The following is a 19840-nucleotide window of genomic DNA, read 5'->3' on the forward strand; positions in this document are numbered from 1 at the left end:
AGGTTAACTAGAAATAAAGTATACCCCATCTCAAGGAAAGCAAGAAGGAAAAAACATAATCCACAACTTCCTGGGGCATTGGAAAGTCTTCTCAGAGAAGCTGGAGCTAAAGGGTGATGTCATGATATTTGGTGGTTGAACTCAATACCCATGTGCTCCCCAAACTTCAAGCCCAGGTGACCTTGGCTGGTCTGTGGTCCTGGTGACAGGAGAACACACTAATTCTTTCTGGGAGAATCTAACCTTCAGTTAGATAATTTCACATTGTGATGTACAGTCTACATGTACAAACGAAAAAGAAATAAGCTACCCTGAGCAAGAGGCAACAGAAAAATGATCAGATCCACAGAAACTTAAGTTAGGACCATTCCTAGGCACCGACTATAATCCATGAGTGCTCAGTGGACCTAATTTGAATGTGTGTATGGGGATGTAGGCTCCCCTACACCACTGAGCAATTCTCCTACACCAGCTGGGTGTTTTAAATATCATCTTATTCATTACTCTCTACCCAGAATCTTCTAAGACCAGCCTCCAACCCATTCTCCAGAAGCCAAACACAAATCCAGGTTGCCTGGAGTTTGGACCAAAGACTCTGGACTGTGGACTCCAAAACTGTATCCTCAAGTTTGGTTATCTTGCAACAAAACTCAAATATTTTACTTACTCTGTCACCAGTTTATTATAAACAGATATAACTCAGGAATTGTTGGGTAGAAAAGATGCTTACATCCAGGCATAAGGTAAATAGTATGGTACTTCCGTGTCCTCTGCAGATTCCATCCTCAACAACCCCAGAGTTCATCAGCCCATAAATTTCCTAAACTTATCCTTGATATTGAAGAAAGCTTCATCATAAAGGCATGACTGACTATATTAGTAGTCATAGGTGACTAAGCACAATCTCTAGCTGGAAGGGCATTATAGTGGGGGAAGTCCAACTGTCCAGTCACATGACTGGTTCTCAGGCAACCACCCTCTTCCTTTGGTTACCTAGGGATTTCCCAAAGTTCACCTTACTAATATAATGCCTTTACTTTTATCATCACTTAGAAAATTCTCAGGGTTTTAGGAGCTCTCTGTGCCAAAATTAAGGCAAAGACTAAAATATAGATTCTTAATATAAATCACAGTATAGAAGAGATAATTAAAACAGAGTCCTAATGGATGTACAAATGGGCAAATCATTGGACGTCTGGGTTTTATGTTTGTTTGGTTTTAAATTTTTTGCTTTGGGATCACATGTGTCAATGCTCAGGAGTTAATCCTGGCTCTGAGTTTAGGGATCACTCCTGATTGGGTTCATGGGACCATACAGGATACTGGAAATTGAACCAAGGTTGGCAATGTGCAAGGAAAGCACCCTAACTTCTGTACTTTTTCTCCAGTCTTATGGTTATTTGGTATTGCCTGCAGCTTGACATTTGAATCTAGCTGATCCTCTAAATTCAAATTCCAAGCATCATCTTCAAATCTCTAAGTAGATGTAGATCACTACAAGAATAAGAAATCTCAGCACTGAGAAATGAAAGGTATAATTCAATAAAGAAGCCCCTGTCATTCAGACTTGCACAAAGTCATCCTGAAACAGTATCCATACTGTTCTCCAAAGAGACCTCTGGTTTTATTCAGAACTACAGGATGGAATAGTAATAGGTTGTTAGCTACACAATGAACAACAGACAAGGAGCAAATGCTTCTAGAAACAAGATATTTTTCTCCAACATTTCAGAAAGTCTTGGCTCAAATGCTCTATTGACAGCCCTGTCCTCCCCTTTTCCTAGGCCAGAAATCCCTTGTTCTATTAATCAGCAGCATCCACTGCTAAACTACACTTAGCCAAAATAAGCCAGGAGTAACCTGAGAAAGTACTGCAAGATCCAGAACACCATATACACCTGAAAAAAGTCTTAACCATAAGGCAGAAATATAGCACACAGGCCTTGCATGCAGCACATCCAATTCCATCCCAGGCCCAGGTTTCCCCAAATAACTGGGAGCAATCCTGAGCTCTGCCAAGATGACCCAGTAGTTCCAGCACCATGTACTCAGTTGGCCAAGAATCACCAGAAGATTCCTGAGGCCTTCTAAACACAACCTGGGGGTTTTCCCCTAAAAAAAAAGCACTAGAGCCAAACATCCCAAAGGGAGCAAGGTCAAGGTCAAAGAGTGATATGGTAGTAGAGCCAGTATCATAAAGCTAGGCCAGGTTCAGATGCATCACAGGTTTCTGCTGTTAGAATTCACTGACTATAAGCATAAGTGCCATTGAGGTGACAAATCATCTCATCTGCCCTAGATTGTGGGACTTCTGGGTTAAAAACCAGAACAGTTGGGGGCCGGAGAGTTGGCACTAGAGATAAGGTGTCTGCCTTGCAAGCGCTAGCCAAGGAAGGACTACAGTTCAATCCCCTGTCATCCCATATAGTCCCCCCAAGCCAGGGGCAATTTCTGAGCACTTAGCCAGGAGTAACCCCTGAGCATCAAATGAGTGTGGCCCCCCAAAAAAAAAAAAACGGAAAAAAAAAAACAAAAAAAAAACACAACAGTTTCAGGCAGAGCAGTTGGTCACCCATGCAACATCCCAGCTTCACCTTGACTCCATTCTTGGTCATCTTGCTGACAGATTTAAAATCTGAAATGATGAAGGCCACCAAGTATGTGCTCATCTTCACAGTGACATCAAAATGGTCTTCAATGAGTCCTCCAGCAAGAGTCACAGATTTAATCTAAAGTCAGAATAATTACAATCAGCCAATAATACTATTATCAAGCACATTTCATAAGATGAATCTCTAATAAGCATTCTCTTAAAAATAGATATGTGGAGGTGGAGGAAGGACAAATTTTCAGATGGGAATTCCCTTGATTCAATGTTAATATGTACCTAGAATACTACTGTGAAGGATATGTAAGCCAATATGGTCAAAATAAAAATTATATATAATAACAAAAAAGTAAGGACAAAAACCAAACACCAAAATAATAATACAAAGATCTTGAATAACATCATAGTAAATAAAATTTATCATAACATTGAAAAAATAGATATGGAACATTATTTAGATAATTATTCAAACTTTTCCCTTTTCAATATCTGATTGTCATTTGAATCTTAAAGCCAATCCATTCTACTCAATGCTTTCCTTGCTTTTTGAGACACAGTTCACACACCCTCAAACTCACCATTTTAAAATTTATAATTTAGTAACTTTAAAAAAATTATAGTTGAGATTGCAACCCTCACTACATAATTTCTTTTTCATATCCTAAGTGATCAGAGACTGACTCAGATTTGTATATAAGGACTAAGAAATCGGATAGGACAAAGTCAAACTATGATTGCTGGCTTTGCCAAAAAAGTTCTCTTAATCTAAATGACAGGAAAAAAGGATTACCTGAAAATACAGTATGTCATTTGTTACATGTGATTTGTTTTGGGGGGCTTTAGGGAGACATACCCAGAGATGTCCAGGGGCTACTCCTGACTCTATGCTCAGGAATCACTCACTCCTGATGTGGGGGGAGCACCACATGGGTTGTCAGATATCAAACCCAAGTTGGCTGTTGCAAGACAAGAGCCCTACTGGCTATACTATCTCTCCATCCTAAGTGTATTTTGTATTTTGTCATAGAGAAAATAAGCATATAAACTCTGAAAAATTGCTTCTATTTCCCTTATGCAACTGAAAGAAAATTGTGCTGGATCTAACTTTAAGTTTCTTCCAAACTTTGGCTTACCTAATTGGAATCAGTTTTTTGTTGTGTTAATGTATTGGGGGGGTTATTGGGGCTTATACCTGGCACTGCTAGAAGTTGGGTTCAGGAAGTAAGGACTAAACTCAGGAATTCACACCTGCAAAATATGTCCTTTCACCTTAGCCACATTCTCTGCAAGAGAACTAGCTTTTACATGAATCCAAGACAGTTTTGCAGAACAGTGAATGACAAAGGTACAGTATGAGTTGTCCCCAAGGAAGAAAATTTAGTAACCTGGGGCTAGAGAGACAGCACAGCAGTGGGGCATTTGCCTTGCATGCGGCTGACCCAGGAGGGATCCATTTCGATTCCCAGCATCCCATGTGGTCCCCCAGCCTGTCAGGGTGATTTATGAGTGCAGAGCTAGGAGTGAACCCTGAGCGCCGCTGGGTGTGGCCCAAAAACCAATCAATCAATCAATCAATCAATAACTAAATAAAGTTTAAAGAAAACAAGTAAAAGAAAATTTAGTAACCTAAGGCCAAAACCACACACAGCAGGATAGCAGAAGGGCAGCCAGGCAAGACCCATTCTTCCCAACATTTCCCCCAGACTTATTTCTGCCTCTATGATTGTGTCCTTGTCTTTCTTGATCCCCATCAGACAGGCAGCTAAGATGCCTATTGGTCACTTTTTGGTCATTTACTGATACCCAAGATAGGCTTACTAATGAAAGATCCCAAATGACTGCCTTTCTTTATAAATGCCTTCTACCTACCCTTGCCAAAGTCACCATGTTTGTAGTTGTGCTAATTTTTAAGAAAATAAATTAATTCAAATGGAAAGGTGATCATCTCCAGCTCACTGTCGTGTCCCAGAATCTAGCATCCTAAACAGTGGATCACAACCCATATGGAGGTAACTTTTAAAAATATTTCTTCTTATTATTGTTTGCTTGCTTTTGAACCATGAAACTGAACTTACCTGGGATAAGGAAAGGGGAGGATAGGAGGGGCCTTTGAAACCTGAAAAGATTGTTCCTTTTCTGTTTGCTCAGTGTTGTGCATACTGAATACTGGTATGAGTAACTAAAACAAGTATATGGTATATTAAAACAAACTATGTTCTGTAAGTAGACTTATCTTTGCAAGTCTTTTCTTTAAAATCCTTTTAAAAGGCCATATCAGAAAGTGCCTGCTGCCTCAAGTTCAGTCTCTAGCATCAGTTTCTGAGCATGGCTGGATGTTGTGACCACTAAGAAAATGAAGACTTTAAGGTTCATGAGAGATAATAGGGGAATATTTGTTCAAGACATTCTCATGTACCCCTGACCTCAATTCTCTCTGGCTCTCTCCTTATCAGCACAACTTATCCCTGATGACATTCTCCTAAAATCCTGCAGGTGTTTGGGTTATTTTTTTTCCATGTAGCTACAAATAAACTGTTTTAGGAAATAAAAGGTTCTAGAAATAAGTCAGCTATGTGTCAGGTAATCAAAAGAACAAAATGGTGGCCTGAGTTAACTATCACTGGAATTATGGCAGGTATAATGAATTAATGAGTTTCTCCCATCCCAGGATCACTTACCAGTGGCATGTTGGAGAGAGCAAGATGCTGTGGTTCCCTTCTGATCTTGATTGAAAAACTTGCTTTGAAGGCAGGTTCATCAAAACAAGGAAAGGCCATCCTGGCAGCGGTAGGTTCAAATTGTGTGGAAGCAAGCACCCTAAAATGATGGCACAGGAAATAAAAGGGACTCTAAAGTTGGTGGCTGTTTTGTTTTGTTTGGGAGGCAGATTCTTTGTGTTCAGGACTTTTTCCTGGCTCTGTGCTCAGACTTTATTCCTAGAGGTGCTCTGGTGACTATATTTGAGGCCACAAATCAAACCTGGGTCACCTGTGACTTTATCTCTGTCCTAAGTATTTATTCTTTAATTCCTAAAGCTATCATAAAATCAATGCATTTCATCACAATAAAAAAAATGTTGTAAGAGCTACCATAAACTGTTTATATTTAAAAGTTAATAAACAGGTAGTATATGGGGAAAAATTGAAAGATATTTATGCAAAACTAAATAACCTACTTTTAAAACATAACTAAAAAAGGGAAGGGGCCATAAATTAAACCATTATAAAACATTTCTTAAAAGCCTGTTATAGCTTCTTCAACAAAAATTGTGATCTAACAAAAAGATGCTGAAATTGTGATTTCTAGATGTCTATGTCTGTGACTCTATTTGAAAATAAAGTTTTCACAGATGAAATCCAGTTGAGATGAGACCAATCTGACTAGTGCACTTCTGTGAAAAGGGAAGTCTAGAGATCGGACATGTAAGACCAGAGGCAGAGAACACAGTAACACAAGTACCACACAATGGATCCCAACATCAGCAGCCCCAGTATGGAGGAATCAGTGGAAGACTCCGATTCAAGGATAGGAGAATAGGCCCACTGCCATCTAGAGTTTGGACTCTGGCCTCTGGAACTGTGAAAAAGCCCTGTTGTGTTTCTATTTCTGCTCTGCTAAGTCATTGAAGTTATGGTCCTTGGAAAAGTAATTTGGTTCCACATTCTTTATTATGATGTTAATTTAGAATTGGGGGATTCCAGTTCCTTATGAAAGACAACTTAAGGGGCCGAAAAGATAGCATTGAGGTAAAGTGTTTGCCTTGCATGCAGAAGGTTGGTGGCTCAAATCCCGGCATCCCATATGGTCTCCCGAGCCTGCCAGGGGCGATATCTGAGCACAGAGCCAGAAATAACCACTGAGCGTTGCCGAGTGTGACCCAAAAACCAAAAAGAAAAAAAAAGAAAAGACAACTTAAACAGAAGATCTGATTCTTTATATAGTTTACTCAGTTGCAGCTTCCAAAGGACTTGTGAACATTAACTTACTGTGCCTCACTGTTAGAGCAGTCCTAAGAAATTAATACATAGATTAACGAAAGTAATGATAGTTATTGGGTTGGGGATAGGGCTCATGGGGGAGAGCACAGGCATGGTAGATGCCCTGGTTAGTAGCCCTTCACCCTGATAGCAATATTGGATATCGATCTACTAAAAATATGTTCCAAAAAAAAAATGATGGCTGATGACTACTCTCATTTAATCTGATCTGGGCTGAAAACTGCAGGGCCTCTTTGGAATGGGTGTATATATATTCCCGTTTCTATCTGAAAGCACAGCAATCAACAGTCAAACTTGACCTCCTCTGTTCCAGATCTATAGATTCTGGACCAAGCAGCCGCACCTCAAAATTTCATCGTAATTTCAGCCAAATAGGATCACAACATATCTAATGGTAAATTGTACAGAGAACCGTCAAGTTCAGTGAGCCTAAGGAGTAACATAGAAGGCTCAACTAGCCCAATAAATCCTTGGACAACAACTTTAGTAAACCATGGAGAGAAATAACAACTATTACAAATTGATCCTTATTTATGTAAGTTTTGATCATTCCAGTTGCCTTCATATTATAATAAATAATATGTAGTAAATTTATTTGTGCCTGCAAGAAGGCAGAATAGGATGATAGGTGGGAAACTGAGGACACTAATGGAGGGAACGTCACATTGGTAGTGAGATTGGTGTTTGAATATTTGATGCCTGACACAACTGTAATATGTACAACTTGGTAAATGATGGTGCCATAATTAAAAAAAAAAGGTTTTGAGGGCCAGAGAGATAGCATGGAGGTAGGGCATTTGCCATGCTTGCAGAAGAACGGTGGTTTGAATCCCGGCATCCCATATGGTCCCCCGAGCCTGCCAGGAGCTATTTCTGAGCATAGAGCCAGAAGTAACCCCTGAACACTTCCGGTGTGACACGCCCCCCCCCAAAAAAAGGTTTTGAGCCAGAGTGATAGCACCAGGCTGTTCCCTTGCAGCTTTCCCTTGTTCAATCCCTAACATTGTATATTGATCGTATATTGATCTCCTGAGCTCTACCTGGAATAATCCTTAAACAACAAACCAGGAGTAGGCCCTGAGCACTGCCAGATAAAATTCTCCCCAAACAAAAACAAACAATGCTTTTACTATCCCCAGAGCTAATAAAGTGAACAAACAGGTTTCAATTCTGAAATATAGGAGAAAAGAAAAGAGATTAAAACACTATATAAAAGGAGAACCAAAAATCAAGGGAAAAAATCCACTGGCCATTTTTAACTTTCCAAAACACACAAAAGCAGAATCAAAGAGAGAGTTTGATGCTCAAGAGAGCACACATGGCTGACCAGGGTTGATCTTTGGCATCTCGTATGGTCCTCCAAGTACCACCAAGAATATTTCCTGAGCACAGAGTCAGAGTAATCCCTGGAGTAAACCACACAGTTAGGTGTGACCCAAACAAACAAACGAAAAGAATACACTCAGTGTGAGCAGGACATTGAAACCACCACAAAGTACCTCACTTCCCCATCCTGGGTTCTGTAGGTGCTCTTGTAGAAGCCGTGGAAGCTCTCGGAAAGATTGCCAGCATAATTTATGGCAATTGTGTACAGGTGCCCCGCAAGCAGAGGCCTGGGCGCCAAAAGGGCAATCTGTTCATGGGGCAGGTGCTCCAGCACCCTTAAGGGTTCTTCAGCAGATCCCTCTTCAGTGCCCATCTGCAGGGTGGCCTGAGAGATCCTCAGGTGCTGGCTGTGCAGGATGATGGTGCTGGTGGGCTTGCTACTTGTGATCTGGATCTCGACAGTACCCTCGAAGGTCAGCGTGGAGAGGTTGGCATGAATCATGAGGTCATAATGAAGAGGGGTGATATGCTCTGGAAGTCGCATTTTATCCCATGGAAACGGTGTTCCCTCACCAGCATTTAGAGAGGTGGTATCAGTGCTCTGCACCCAGGAAGGAGCTGTCATGGTTAGGAGAATCAACGGCAAGGACAGGAGGAAGAACATGTTGAGTGCAGTCAGCTGGAAGACAGCTGTACCATCCAGTAGAATGACCTAGAGGCACTGACATAGCAAAGACAAAAAGAAAGAAAGAAAACAAAGAGTTATGGAAATATCTAGACAGCTATATTTTAGGATTTGTCCCCTGGAGTCAACATATGGATGTATACTTGGAAAAGTAGTTGATCTTTTCTTGGAAGTAAAATTACCTTCCCTGTGTCATTAATAGAAGAAAGAAGTTTCCTGTTAGCCACAATCATCACTTTCTAGTCAGCATCCTCTGGTATTCAAAGTCAAAGTTAATGCTCTCTCAGTTAGATTTTTGGTTGAGAGAAAAAGAATTCCATCCAATTAGCTCCTAGTCACTCATTCCAAAAGCCAGAGAATTAAATGCCAGTACATTTTAAGAAACCAGATGCAGAAAAAAAAAAAGGCAAAATGGACAGGAAGGCAACATCAAATAAATTTCTGATCTAGTGGCCTGAGGAGAGCCATCCCACAGCCTGCAATCCAGATGCTGACAAGGCTGAATTCCCCCAAGTTCTCCAAGTCCTTCACCTTCACATAACTGTGTCCATCTCAACATTGCAACTTGAACTCCAAGGATCCACAGTGCCAGGCCTGGTGTTGATAAGACAAAAGTCCAGAAATCATGATGTTGGCCATGCAAGTCAGACATACTTTCCTCCACACTTACCAAGTAGAGAATTCCTAAAACCTAGAAAGGCAGGGGCTAAAGAGATAGTACAATGGGGAAGGCAATTTGGATGCAGCAAAACCAGGCTTGGTTTTTTTCTTGACTTGCATGCGGTCAACCCAGGTTTAATCTCTGGCACCACTTAGGATTCCTTGAGCCTTTCCAGAAGTGACTCCTGAACACAGAACCACAAGAAATCCCTAAGCACTACAGGGTTTGACCCAAACCCCATTCATTTACCCCCAAATCATGTAAATCCTAGCAAGGAGTTTTGGACACAGAATAGCAAAAGAAGAAATAGCAAGTGTTAATAGCAATCTAGAGATTTTGTATCTACTACCTATGGTATCTCTGCCATCCCTAAAATTAATTTAATATAATTTGAAGTATTTATGTTGATTCTCATGATAATTTGTGACAAACATATGGATCACAGGGACTCTCCAGTCAACCTCGCATATGTATTGAGTGCCTGCTATATGCAAAACTGAGTTCTGGGCACACCACAGATCCCTCTCTTCAGGTCACAAGATTCTAGAACGTGAAAATTCAAATACAAGGGCCAGAGAGATAGCACAGTGGTAGGGTGTTTGCCTTGCACACAGCCAATTTAGGACAAATGGTGGTTCGAATCCTGGCATCCCAATTGGTCCCTGTACCTGCCAGAAGCGATTTCTGAGCACAGAGCCAGGTGTAACCTCTGAGCACCACCAGGTGTGACCCCCTCCCCAACAACAACAACAACAAAAAAGAAAAAATGAAAATTCAAATGCAAGTAATAAAACAACACATCCTAAGGAACGCTGTTTTAGCAGTAATAATGGAGACAGGGGCAGGTTTGGGAGAGGCTATCACTAAAGGGAGAGAGTGAAATGGGACTGCCTGAGTGTAATCTGGGGGCACAGGGTAGATTTGGAAGTGAAGGGAGGACATTAAAAGCCTTGTAGGAGAAGAGCAGAGCAGAAACTGTAGCACAGAGAGAAGGCAGAATGGGAATCCATGTGGTCAAGGAGGCCTCAGGATAACCTGATGCAGGATCATCTGCCACCAAATAAGTAAAGTGAATGATCAAAGCAGCTTGGAAATTGTCCTCTAAATGTCATTATATTCTATATATTTGTGCTTTATTCTATATAGTTCACCTTATTTTAAAGGTCAGATGACAGGAAAGGAGTTTGAATTTCCAAGGAGCTGAGAATTCACACCCTAAAAACCAAACATACTTCTTCCTCTCAGATTAAATCACCTTTATAATGGGAATTTGACAAGACGAGGCTGGCCAGGTGAACAACTAATTGTCCCTGAGTCCCTCCCTGGAGATCCCCCAACAAACTATGGTATAGAAGATTCTCTCTCTGCATCAATGGTTCTCAGACTGACAACCAAATCTGAGAAGTTCTTAGAACAAGTAAGCTGGCATGATGATGATGAGGTCAGGACAGTAAACTTCTGAAAGTTTCCAGAAATTCTACTGAAAAGCCAGGCTGAGAAGTCTGAGATCATCCTCTTCAAGGCCTGGTCTCTCCCTTAAATCTCTATGGAGGAATATGACGTTCTTCCTGCTTTGAACATTATTTCCCTCCCTCTCCCTTATCCTGTCCCTGGAATTTACAGTTTCCTCGGGAGTACAACTGCAGTTCAGACAAAGAGAAAACCAACAGAGCAGGCAGTAACCACTGTAGCAGAGCTTCCCAGTTCAGAAGCAGAAATGAGATGAGGGTGTGTGCGGGAACCAATGAAGGGATCTTCAATCCACTGAAGATTGGAGCAACATGGAATGGAAGAGTATCATGAAGCACCACAATAGCAACCTCCTTGGGCAGAATCCCAGAGCAGAGACTGAATGATAGCTTTCCCATGAAACATGGGATGGTTTCGTTTAGAATTTAGCTTAGTGGTGTTGAAGAAGTATCTGGGTGTGTGGCCACTCATAAGAAGACAGCGTGTTCAGGCTTGCATGAATGCTGTAAGACACTGAATATTCTAATGTTCCAAGAGGGGAGCAGAAAATTCTAACTTGGCAAGGTAATGGCAAAGGAACCTCACATCAAAAACTTTGCAGTGGTGATTAAGGAGGAAATGGGCCAAAGAGACTGTGTCTCAAAAAGGTTGCAGTGACAGAGAAACAAAACAGAATGTATAGCATAGACAGCATAAAAATAGAAATATGTTTACTTATACATATATAATCAGATATACATATACATTTATATAATTTCTTTCTGTAAACCTAACAGGAAAAAAACATTGACTTTGCTGTATAATCTTTGAAAGATTGTTTAGTTATGGCTTCATTGTTCTCATGAAAATGCAATAGTGGAAGTGAAAGAGACGAGTGCCCTATATACCATTCTAGGTGATACATATAAGAGGTGATTTGATTGGTAGTTAGTTGGGAAATTTGATTGGTTGTTTTGTGTAACCAATCAGGTCGATGGGTTTTCATACTGTCCCTCCCATTCAACATTATTATCAGTCAGAACCAATCAGACAACTGGGGTGGGACCGATATAGTATATGATCAGCATAATGGCTGGCAATGGCTAGCTGAAGAGAAAAAGCTGCAAAGGGAAACCTCTAAGGAGAAGCCGCTACTGAAAGATCTAGTGGGGCAGGATGCAGACACCTTAACTGACATCGGGGACTGTTTCATGCCCACCTCCTTTTCCCTGAAATGACTGGGATCCCTGTTCTAAAAAGAGGTTGCTGTTGACCTCTTGGGAACTGTTTTTACTCTGTTCACAAGAGCCCAGAACTAGCTGCCTTAGCTGTTGACTAAGTTGCTGGCCATAGAAGCTGTCAAGGGCTTGTGGTAAAGATCAGAGGAGCTGAAACAGTCCCAGTCTTCCTACCCACAAACTGGGTTTTGGTTCCACAATGAATCAAGGGCTCTACTGGGTAGATAGCACAAACCATCTATCTCACAATCTTACTACTCCACGGGGGTGGGCTGGAAAGGAAGAGGGACAAGATGACAGAAGCAGTGTGTGGTATCCCCTCCTCCAATTTATGCAGACAACTTAACTGGCACTAGGGCTTGCTCCATGCCCACCTCCTCTTCCCTGAAGCTGTTGGTTTGTTTGGGGGCGGGGGGTGTCTAGGAGTTCCTCCACTTCCGATTCTCTTCAAAAAGTTACCTGAGGGTTTGGGCTGCCAGCATTCTAGACCCCTGGACTAGTTACAGATAACTGCAGCCTCTTGGCTGTGGAGGAAGAACACTTCAGTGAGGTTTCACAGCTCTAGGTCCAGAGAACGGGGCAAGGGAGGGCACTTTTATCTAGTTCATGCAAACAAACTAACAAAAAAAGGCAAAATAAAGTAGGCCTGTATATTAGCTAAGGGAAGAAGGATAGCCAGGTATGCACTCTGGTTTACACTAGGGGTGGGAGTTAATGGGATCCTATTCAGAATAGCTAGGAAAAAAGGCTGAGAAGAATTTTTCAGACACAGAGAAATATCTGCAGTGTTGGTGGCAGAGAGAGCTGGTTATGAGCACCAGTATGCAAAATGCAGCTGCAGTGGGAAGATTCAGGTTGAGAAGCAGGTCTAGGCAGACTACCCAGAGCCTTCAGGCATGTTTGGGGATTGTTCCTATACTCAAAATGCATGGTATCTTAGATCCAGGTCATGCTTTAGGAAAATCAGACTGGAGCTGGAGGAATAGAACAATGGGAGCTAAAATAGCAGCTCAAATGCTTGTCTTGCATTTGGAGGACCCTGTTCAATGCATGGCACCCCCTAAACTAGGGTCCCAAGGCCTGCAGCAATGACCCCTGAGCACAGAGCCAGGAGTAAGCCCTAAGAGGGAGGGAGAAAAAAAAAAGGGAGGGAGGGAGAGAAGGTGGGAGGGAGGAAGAGAGAGAGAGAGAGAGAGAGAGAGAGAGAGAGAGAGAGAGAGAGAGAGAGAGAGAGAGAGATTACCACGTGGACGTGGAGAAGAGTAGTCAGGGGGAAGTTAAGGCAGTAAATTAGGATACATGGATAGATTAGATAGATGCTAAATAGATAGATAGACAGACAGACAGATAGATAGATAGATAGATACATAGATAGATACATAGATAGATGATGGATGGATAGATGATAGATAGATAGATAGATAGATAGATAGATAGACAGACAGACAGACAGACAGACAGATAGATACATAGATAGATACATAGATAGATGATGGATGGATAGATGATAGATAGATAGATAGATAGATAGACAGACAGACAGACAGACAGACAGACAGACTCTCAAGAAATCTGGAGCTGGAGAAATAGAACAACGGGAGCTAAAACAGCAGCTCAAATGCTTGTCTTGCACAAGGAAGATCCTGTTCAAAGCATAGCACCCCTTAGAGTTCCCAAGGCCTGCCAGCAATGAGCCCTGAGCACAGAGCCAGGAGTAAGCCCTAAGAGGGAGGAAGAAAAGGGGATGGGGGGAGAGAGGAGATGAGAGGGGATGAGAGAGAGGAGGGAGAGAGAGAGAGAGAGAGAGTGAGAGAGAGAGAGAGAGAGAGAGAGAGAGAGAGAGAGAGAGAGAGAGAGAGAGAGAGAGAGAGAGAGAGAGAGAGAGAGAGAGATTACCATGTAGTGGAGAGTAGTCAGAGGGAAGTTAAGGCAGTAAATAAGGATAGATAGATGGATATCTTAGATAGATAGATAGATAGATAGATAGATAGATAGATAGATAGATAGATAGATAGATAGATAGATAGATAGATAGATAGATAGATAGATGATAGATAATCTCTCAAGGAATCTGTTGAGGTGGACAGAAACTGCCTGCTCCTGTCCTGCCACATGAAGTTACCACGTGCAGGAAGGCACATGGAGCCCCATTTGCTCACACACCTAAACTTTTCCAAAAGCCTGATCGCAGCCAGAGGGAAGCGAACAGGGCGGGCAACTCTTAGCCGGAAATTCAGAATCCCTGTTTGCAAGAATTTGCAAAATTGCTGCGGAAACGCAAACAGGGAAAGTGTGGGACACCTCCGGAGTCACCCCCCTCCCAGTAGTTTTTCCCAGTCACCCCGCTTTCTCCCGCCACTGGCCGCGGACCTTCCTCCCGCCTCCCACCCTCCCTCCCCGGTGAGCGGTGATAGGGTGCCGCCGGCAGCCCGGGAGAGGAGCCGGGGAAGGGTCGCGAAGCTCCGAACCCCCATCTCGGGGACCCCGAGCGCGGCGACGATGCACCCGGGAGCTCGGAGCACGGGCCCCGGAGTCCCGAGCCCAGCCCTGGTGCCCGGGGGCCCGGACAGGCGTCCCCAAGGACGCGGAGGAGGAGGAGGAAGAGCTGGACCTGCACCCCCGAAGCCCCGTAGCCGTCCTCGGACCCGGGACCCCCAGGTGTACCTGCGGGCCGGCTCCAACCGCCTCGCCTCGCCTCGCCTCGCCTGGGGCCTCCGCCGCTTTCCCGGCACCGAAAGTGAAAGTGGGGTGCGCGACGTGGGGGACGATGGGGCCTTGATGCAAGAAGGGGAGAGCGGGCCGAGCGTGGGAGACCAAGGGGACTCGGACGGGGTGTCCTGGTCGCGGCAACGAGGGGGACCCGGCGCAGAGAGCAGCCCCCCGGCTGCGAAGGCGGCCACCGGCCCGCTGTGCCTTTAGGAGATTGCTTTCCACGTTGTAAATGTGTTGTTATTTGCAACGGGACAGGCCCCCAGTGAGCTTTGGCAATAGAGGGTTTGGGAAATCGGGAGGGCAGGTGAGACCGGGGGGTTCTCTGGCACCCCCACCAGCAGCACCAGCCCGCCACTGGCTAGTATGGGGCCCCGCTCTTGCTCTTTGGGGCTAAGGGCTGTCCATCACCTGGCCTCTACAAATGAACTGCAAGCACTTGTCCCGCCTCAGGAAGTAGTGGCCCTCGCAGCCCGTGTGCTTGATCCTGCAGGATTCCTTCCAAGCTTTCAGAGCATGACGACTCCAAAATGAAGGTTGTGCACAATCCTCGGAATTTTCCCATCACTTGCTCTCGTTGCCTCAGCTGCTGCTCCTCATACTAAAACTGTTGAAGATGTGGTCCGAATGAATACACCATGGAACACTATGCATTAGTACCCATCCTGATGCCAGAAACTGCCAAATTAAATCAATATTACCCATCCTGATGCCAGAAACTATTCAAATTAAAGATCTCTCGATACAAGGAATGGAGAAACCATACAAATTACTGTACTTTGGATGGACCTAACGCTAGAGGAGATCACTAACAAATAGCACACGTTTTCACTTATCTATAACCTGGTATCAAAGATGGGCAAGCTCTTGGCTCTAAATTACAGAAACAAGAAATGCCAGGACTGGAGAGATATTGGAGAAGAGGATATCTGGAAATAAATTAGGGCAAGAGCCAGGTGACTTGGGCTTGTGGTATGCGGTATAGAAGTGAGGTACCTTTATTTTAGCTAAACCATCACATCCAACACAGCTATACGCACTAGATGAAAACCACAATAAATTAAATTCCTGCCAAGGAGTCAAATTTGAAGGGTGGGAGGAAAATGGGGATCATAGGTGGGAAGAAGTTGACAATGCTGATGGGACTGGTATTGGAACATTGTCTACCTGAGATTCTACTGTCAACTATTTTGTAATAGTGTTCAGATAAAAATAGACAAATAACTACATTTTGGCTTCCCTTTGAATTTTAGGGCTACTTTTGTATTTTGGGAGGTATCAAAAAGCCCATCTTTATCAACATGTGAGGGTAAGCAAAGCCACATGGCCAAGATACAAGGAACGTTTTGGAGAATGTGCTGGACACTGAGTACATATGGGCCTTCTCACCTATAGAAGAACCTCCTTCCTCCAAAATCCTGTGGTTCCCAAGCATGACAGCATTTCCTGTTTTTTGCTATTTCTGTATAAGCGGTCACAACATGTAGAGTTGAAACTTGTGAAGGTGTCAGGGATGTAACCCAACCCTGCAAAAGTATGCTCCAGCCCGTTGAACCATCTCTCCTGCCCTGGAAAAGTATTTTTTAACATTCCTCTGCCCAGCATCTATGCCTCTGATTTTATTTTGTTCTATATATTCTTTCCTATTAAAGACATCTTTTTGTTTATTTGGGGGGCCTTATAAATGGCTGTACTCACTGTTAGGGATCACTGTTAGCAATGTTTGGAAGATATGGGGGTGCTAGGGGTCAAATCTAGGCCAGCCATATACAAGATCAAGTTAAAATGAAGAGCCTGTCCCCAAACTTAACAAGAGTGAGATCCAGAGTTTTTTCACCAAATTAGAAAGGAGCCAGAGATTTATTATTGTTGTTTTGGCTCCACATTTGGCAATGCTCAGGACTTACTTCAAGATTTGTGCTAAAGAATCACTCCTGATAGCTCACTGCACCCTATGTGGTGCTCAGGAATGAACCCGAGTCAGCCAAAAGCAAGGCAATCACCCTATTTGCTATACTATCACTCCAGCCCATGAACCAGAGATTTGAAAATCAAGTATTTTCTCCTGGTGCCATCGTTAGGGTGATGGTGGAAAGTGAATCTCAAGTATTTAGGAGTCAGTAAATGATGCCATTAACTTGTGCGATGAGTCAAGTATTTATGCACTCATATGACTACTTGGGAATGAGATGGTTTTCCTTTACTTTCTACTCCAACTTTTTCTGAAATTATTATGACTTCGAGGATGGCAAGAGCATAGTGTACCATGCTTCCTGGTGCATACTCTAAAGCAGCAGAGAGGGAGAGGGTGGGAATGGGTATGTCTGTGCATGAGCCTCAGCAGAAGAAAACTGAACTATCAATAAAGAGAGAAAGAGAAGAGAGAGAATGAGAGAGAGAGAGAGTTAACACTACTCCATGCAATTTCTAGACTGTTGCCTCAGCAACTCTCTGTAGTTCAGACTTTAGACTCACTGTAGCCTAGCTCCTGTTCAGAGTTCGAGTGCTCTATAAACAAAGCAATCAAAAGCAGGATTTTAAGCTCTGAGCATTTTATGGCTAAAACCCAATTATGAACATATTTGTAACCATTGTACTTAAATAAATAAATTATTAAAAAGAAAAAAGAAAAGAAGTAGGATTAGAAAAGGACAGAGAGGAAGGACACATTAAGTTTATTGATTATTTACCAACAGTAAAGGCACTGTACTGTTAGCCATAAAAAAGATTGAGAATCTTTTCCAAAATTCTGTAATGTGCCTATCATACTTGATAGCTTAGAAACATGAGACTCCGAGGATCCAAAGATCACCTTCCCAAAAATCAAAGAGAAATATAAAATTAAGCTTAAATCTGAATTCTCCTGGTCGTTTTGAGTAAAAGAATGCATTTTAATCACAAGTCCCACAACTTGTACTTCAATCCGCTTCGATCTGCATCCCCTTCTTCTCCTTCCCATTTCATGGCACTTTTCCAACTGACCCCTAGTATTTCCCATCTTGAAATCCCTTCCTGAAACCTACAAACATTCTCCCAGAGCAACCCCAAGTATCAGCATTCTGGAGTTCACACCCTGCAACTCCCTCAGTTATGTAGTCATCAGAGTAGAATAGGCTTCCAGTCCTTCAGGATCAAAGTGACAGAGCCTCTTCACATAGGAACTTTCCTATGTGAAGTTCCAGAATCCAGGGCCTCCGAAGTGGCCAGGCAGGGAAGAAAAAGTGCTGCCAGGTAAGAATCAGCTTCTCCCCACCTGGACAGAAACATCAAACATCACTTCTGACTACATTCTATGTCAGGATGAGCATTGTGCCAAGGCACTGTGAGGGGATGATCCCACACAGTGCCTCCATTCCTAAGGCTTCTCCGAGGTCCTGATCCCAAAGGTGAGAGAGGCAGGGAGCCCACCTCAGACTCCAGTCATTGCTGGAGTCATAATACGATATTTTGTATTATGACAGACCTAGTTTGAATATAGATACAGATCTAGGTACTGTTACACACACATCTACACATTTGATTCCAGACTTTAGTCTGTGATGTGTGGCTTTGCCCTGTGTTGTGTATGTGAATATTTTGGGGGATTACTACGTTACTCACCCTAAACTGATTGGTAATTGTGCCCTACCCTAGGGTGTGACCTGGCATTCTGCCCCCACCCTAGGGTAGTACCTGATTCTGCTTCCACCATTGGTTGGTATCTGATCCCACCATTGGGTGGTACCTGACTCTGGGGGATAAAAACAAGGGTCTGTGGAAGGCCGAGGCTTTTTTTGGCTGGAACTGAAGCTGAGTCTTTAGACTTCAGTCTTGTCCACCGAATAAAGCAAATATTTCCACGAGCCTGACTGCCTGCGAGCTGTTTACCCGCCATTTCACCTCAGAACCATCGGCTAGACAGGGTGACAGATGCATGCTCCGAGCTGGAAGGGAAAGACCTCATCCTCCATCCCACCATCAGTCAACCTCTTCAGGGGCTGACTTGCAACAGCCCTGTTAATTGATTCAGATCATTCTCATTAGCTTTTAGTCCACAAAGATCAGCATTTGGCCCATTTCTCTTCTGCTGCCAACTTAATCATATTACAACTATTCCTTTGATATAAATCTTACCTGGGGGTCAGAGTGATAGTACAGTGGACATTTGTCTTGCACATAATTGACCCAGGTTCTATTCCTGGAGTCCACATGTGGTTCCCTGAGAGCTGCCAGGAATGATGATTAAGTATAGAGCCAGGAATCAGCCCTGAACACCAGCACGTGTGCCACACACACAAAAGATATTGCCTGAAATCATGATGCAAAAAGCAGACAAAAGCATGACTGCTCTGCGGAAATAGACTAGCTCGTCCATTCTGATTTTTTGCTGTTGTTGTGGGGTGGGAGTCCACACACAGTAATACTCAAGAGCTAATTTCATTTCAGAGATCACTCCTGGAGGTACCTAGAAGATCCCCGCCTTCTGTAAGTAAAGCATGTGCACAGCCCTGTTGGGACCTGGGTTCTGAAAAGGAAGAATGCCATTTTGTAAAGGCCACTTGGCAGGCTTCTTCTCAGTTCTGAGCAGGATGAGACACCATTTTGCAAGAACCACATGGTGTAAGTCTTCACAAGCCTATTTGTTTTTTTTTTTCATTTTATTCAATTTATTTAAAGAAAATGCATCACATAGTTGATGTAACTGATCATAATACATTTGTTTCAAGATGACCAAAAGCAGTTATTTAAAAAAATAGATAATAGAAAAACTAAAGAAATGGAAGAGAAAGGAAAGAAGAAAAACATTCAGTAGCAAGCATATTTGTGAAAATTATTGTATCACCAATGAATTCATTAAGTAGAACTCATTAAGCAGAAGGTTTAGTAAGCTCTTCTTTTTTTCTTTTTAAGGATAAGAGTTAAATAAATACAGTAAAGACAATGTGAGAGTGGCAATTGTTGTTTGAATAACCCCAGAAAAATATGGGGGAAATAGAAAGGAAAAGTCTTGACCTAAATATAAGGAGACCTTACCCCTAAATTATTCTGGCATAAGACCAACTCTGGGCTCCAGGCATACTAAGTTGTCCTAACCCTGAGTCATTCTCTGTGGTCCCAGTACAATTTTTTTTTGAACAATCGCTATTGTTGGTATCAGGCTTCTGTAGTTAGAGATCCTGATTTCTG

General features: G+C 42.8%; 1 protein-coding gene across 1 annotated transcript in view; it reads right to left on the minus strand.

Annotated features, from left to right (window-relative positions):
- The window catches only part of ERAP1 (endoplasmic reticulum aminopeptidase 1), a 38178-nt gene extending 23521 nt beyond the window's left edge, over nucleotides 1–14657 (minus strand). The window contains exons 1-4 of the mRNA XM_049769123.1: nucleotides 14630–14657; nucleotides 8106–8653; nucleotides 5287–5425; nucleotides 2595–2729 (exon numbers count right to left, since the gene is read on the minus strand). Coding sequence (XP_049625080.1) covers nucleotides 2595–2729; nucleotides 5287–5425; nucleotides 8106–8596 — 765 coding nt within the window. The 5' untranslated portion in view covers nucleotides 8597–8653; nucleotides 14630–14657. The remainder of the gene's footprint in view (nucleotides 1–2594; nucleotides 2730–5286; nucleotides 5426–8105; nucleotides 8654–14629) is intronic.
- Between the last annotated feature and the right edge of the window lie 5183 nt (nucleotides 14658–19840).

Source organism: Suncus etruscus, chromosome 2 (assembly GCF_024139225.1).
Source record: "Suncus etruscus isolate mSunEtr1 chromosome 2, mSunEtr1.pri.cur, whole genome shotgun sequence".
In the NCBI taxonomy this organism is placed as follows: domain Eukaryota; kingdom Metazoa; phylum Chordata; class Mammalia; order Eulipotyphla; family Soricidae; genus Suncus; species Suncus etruscus.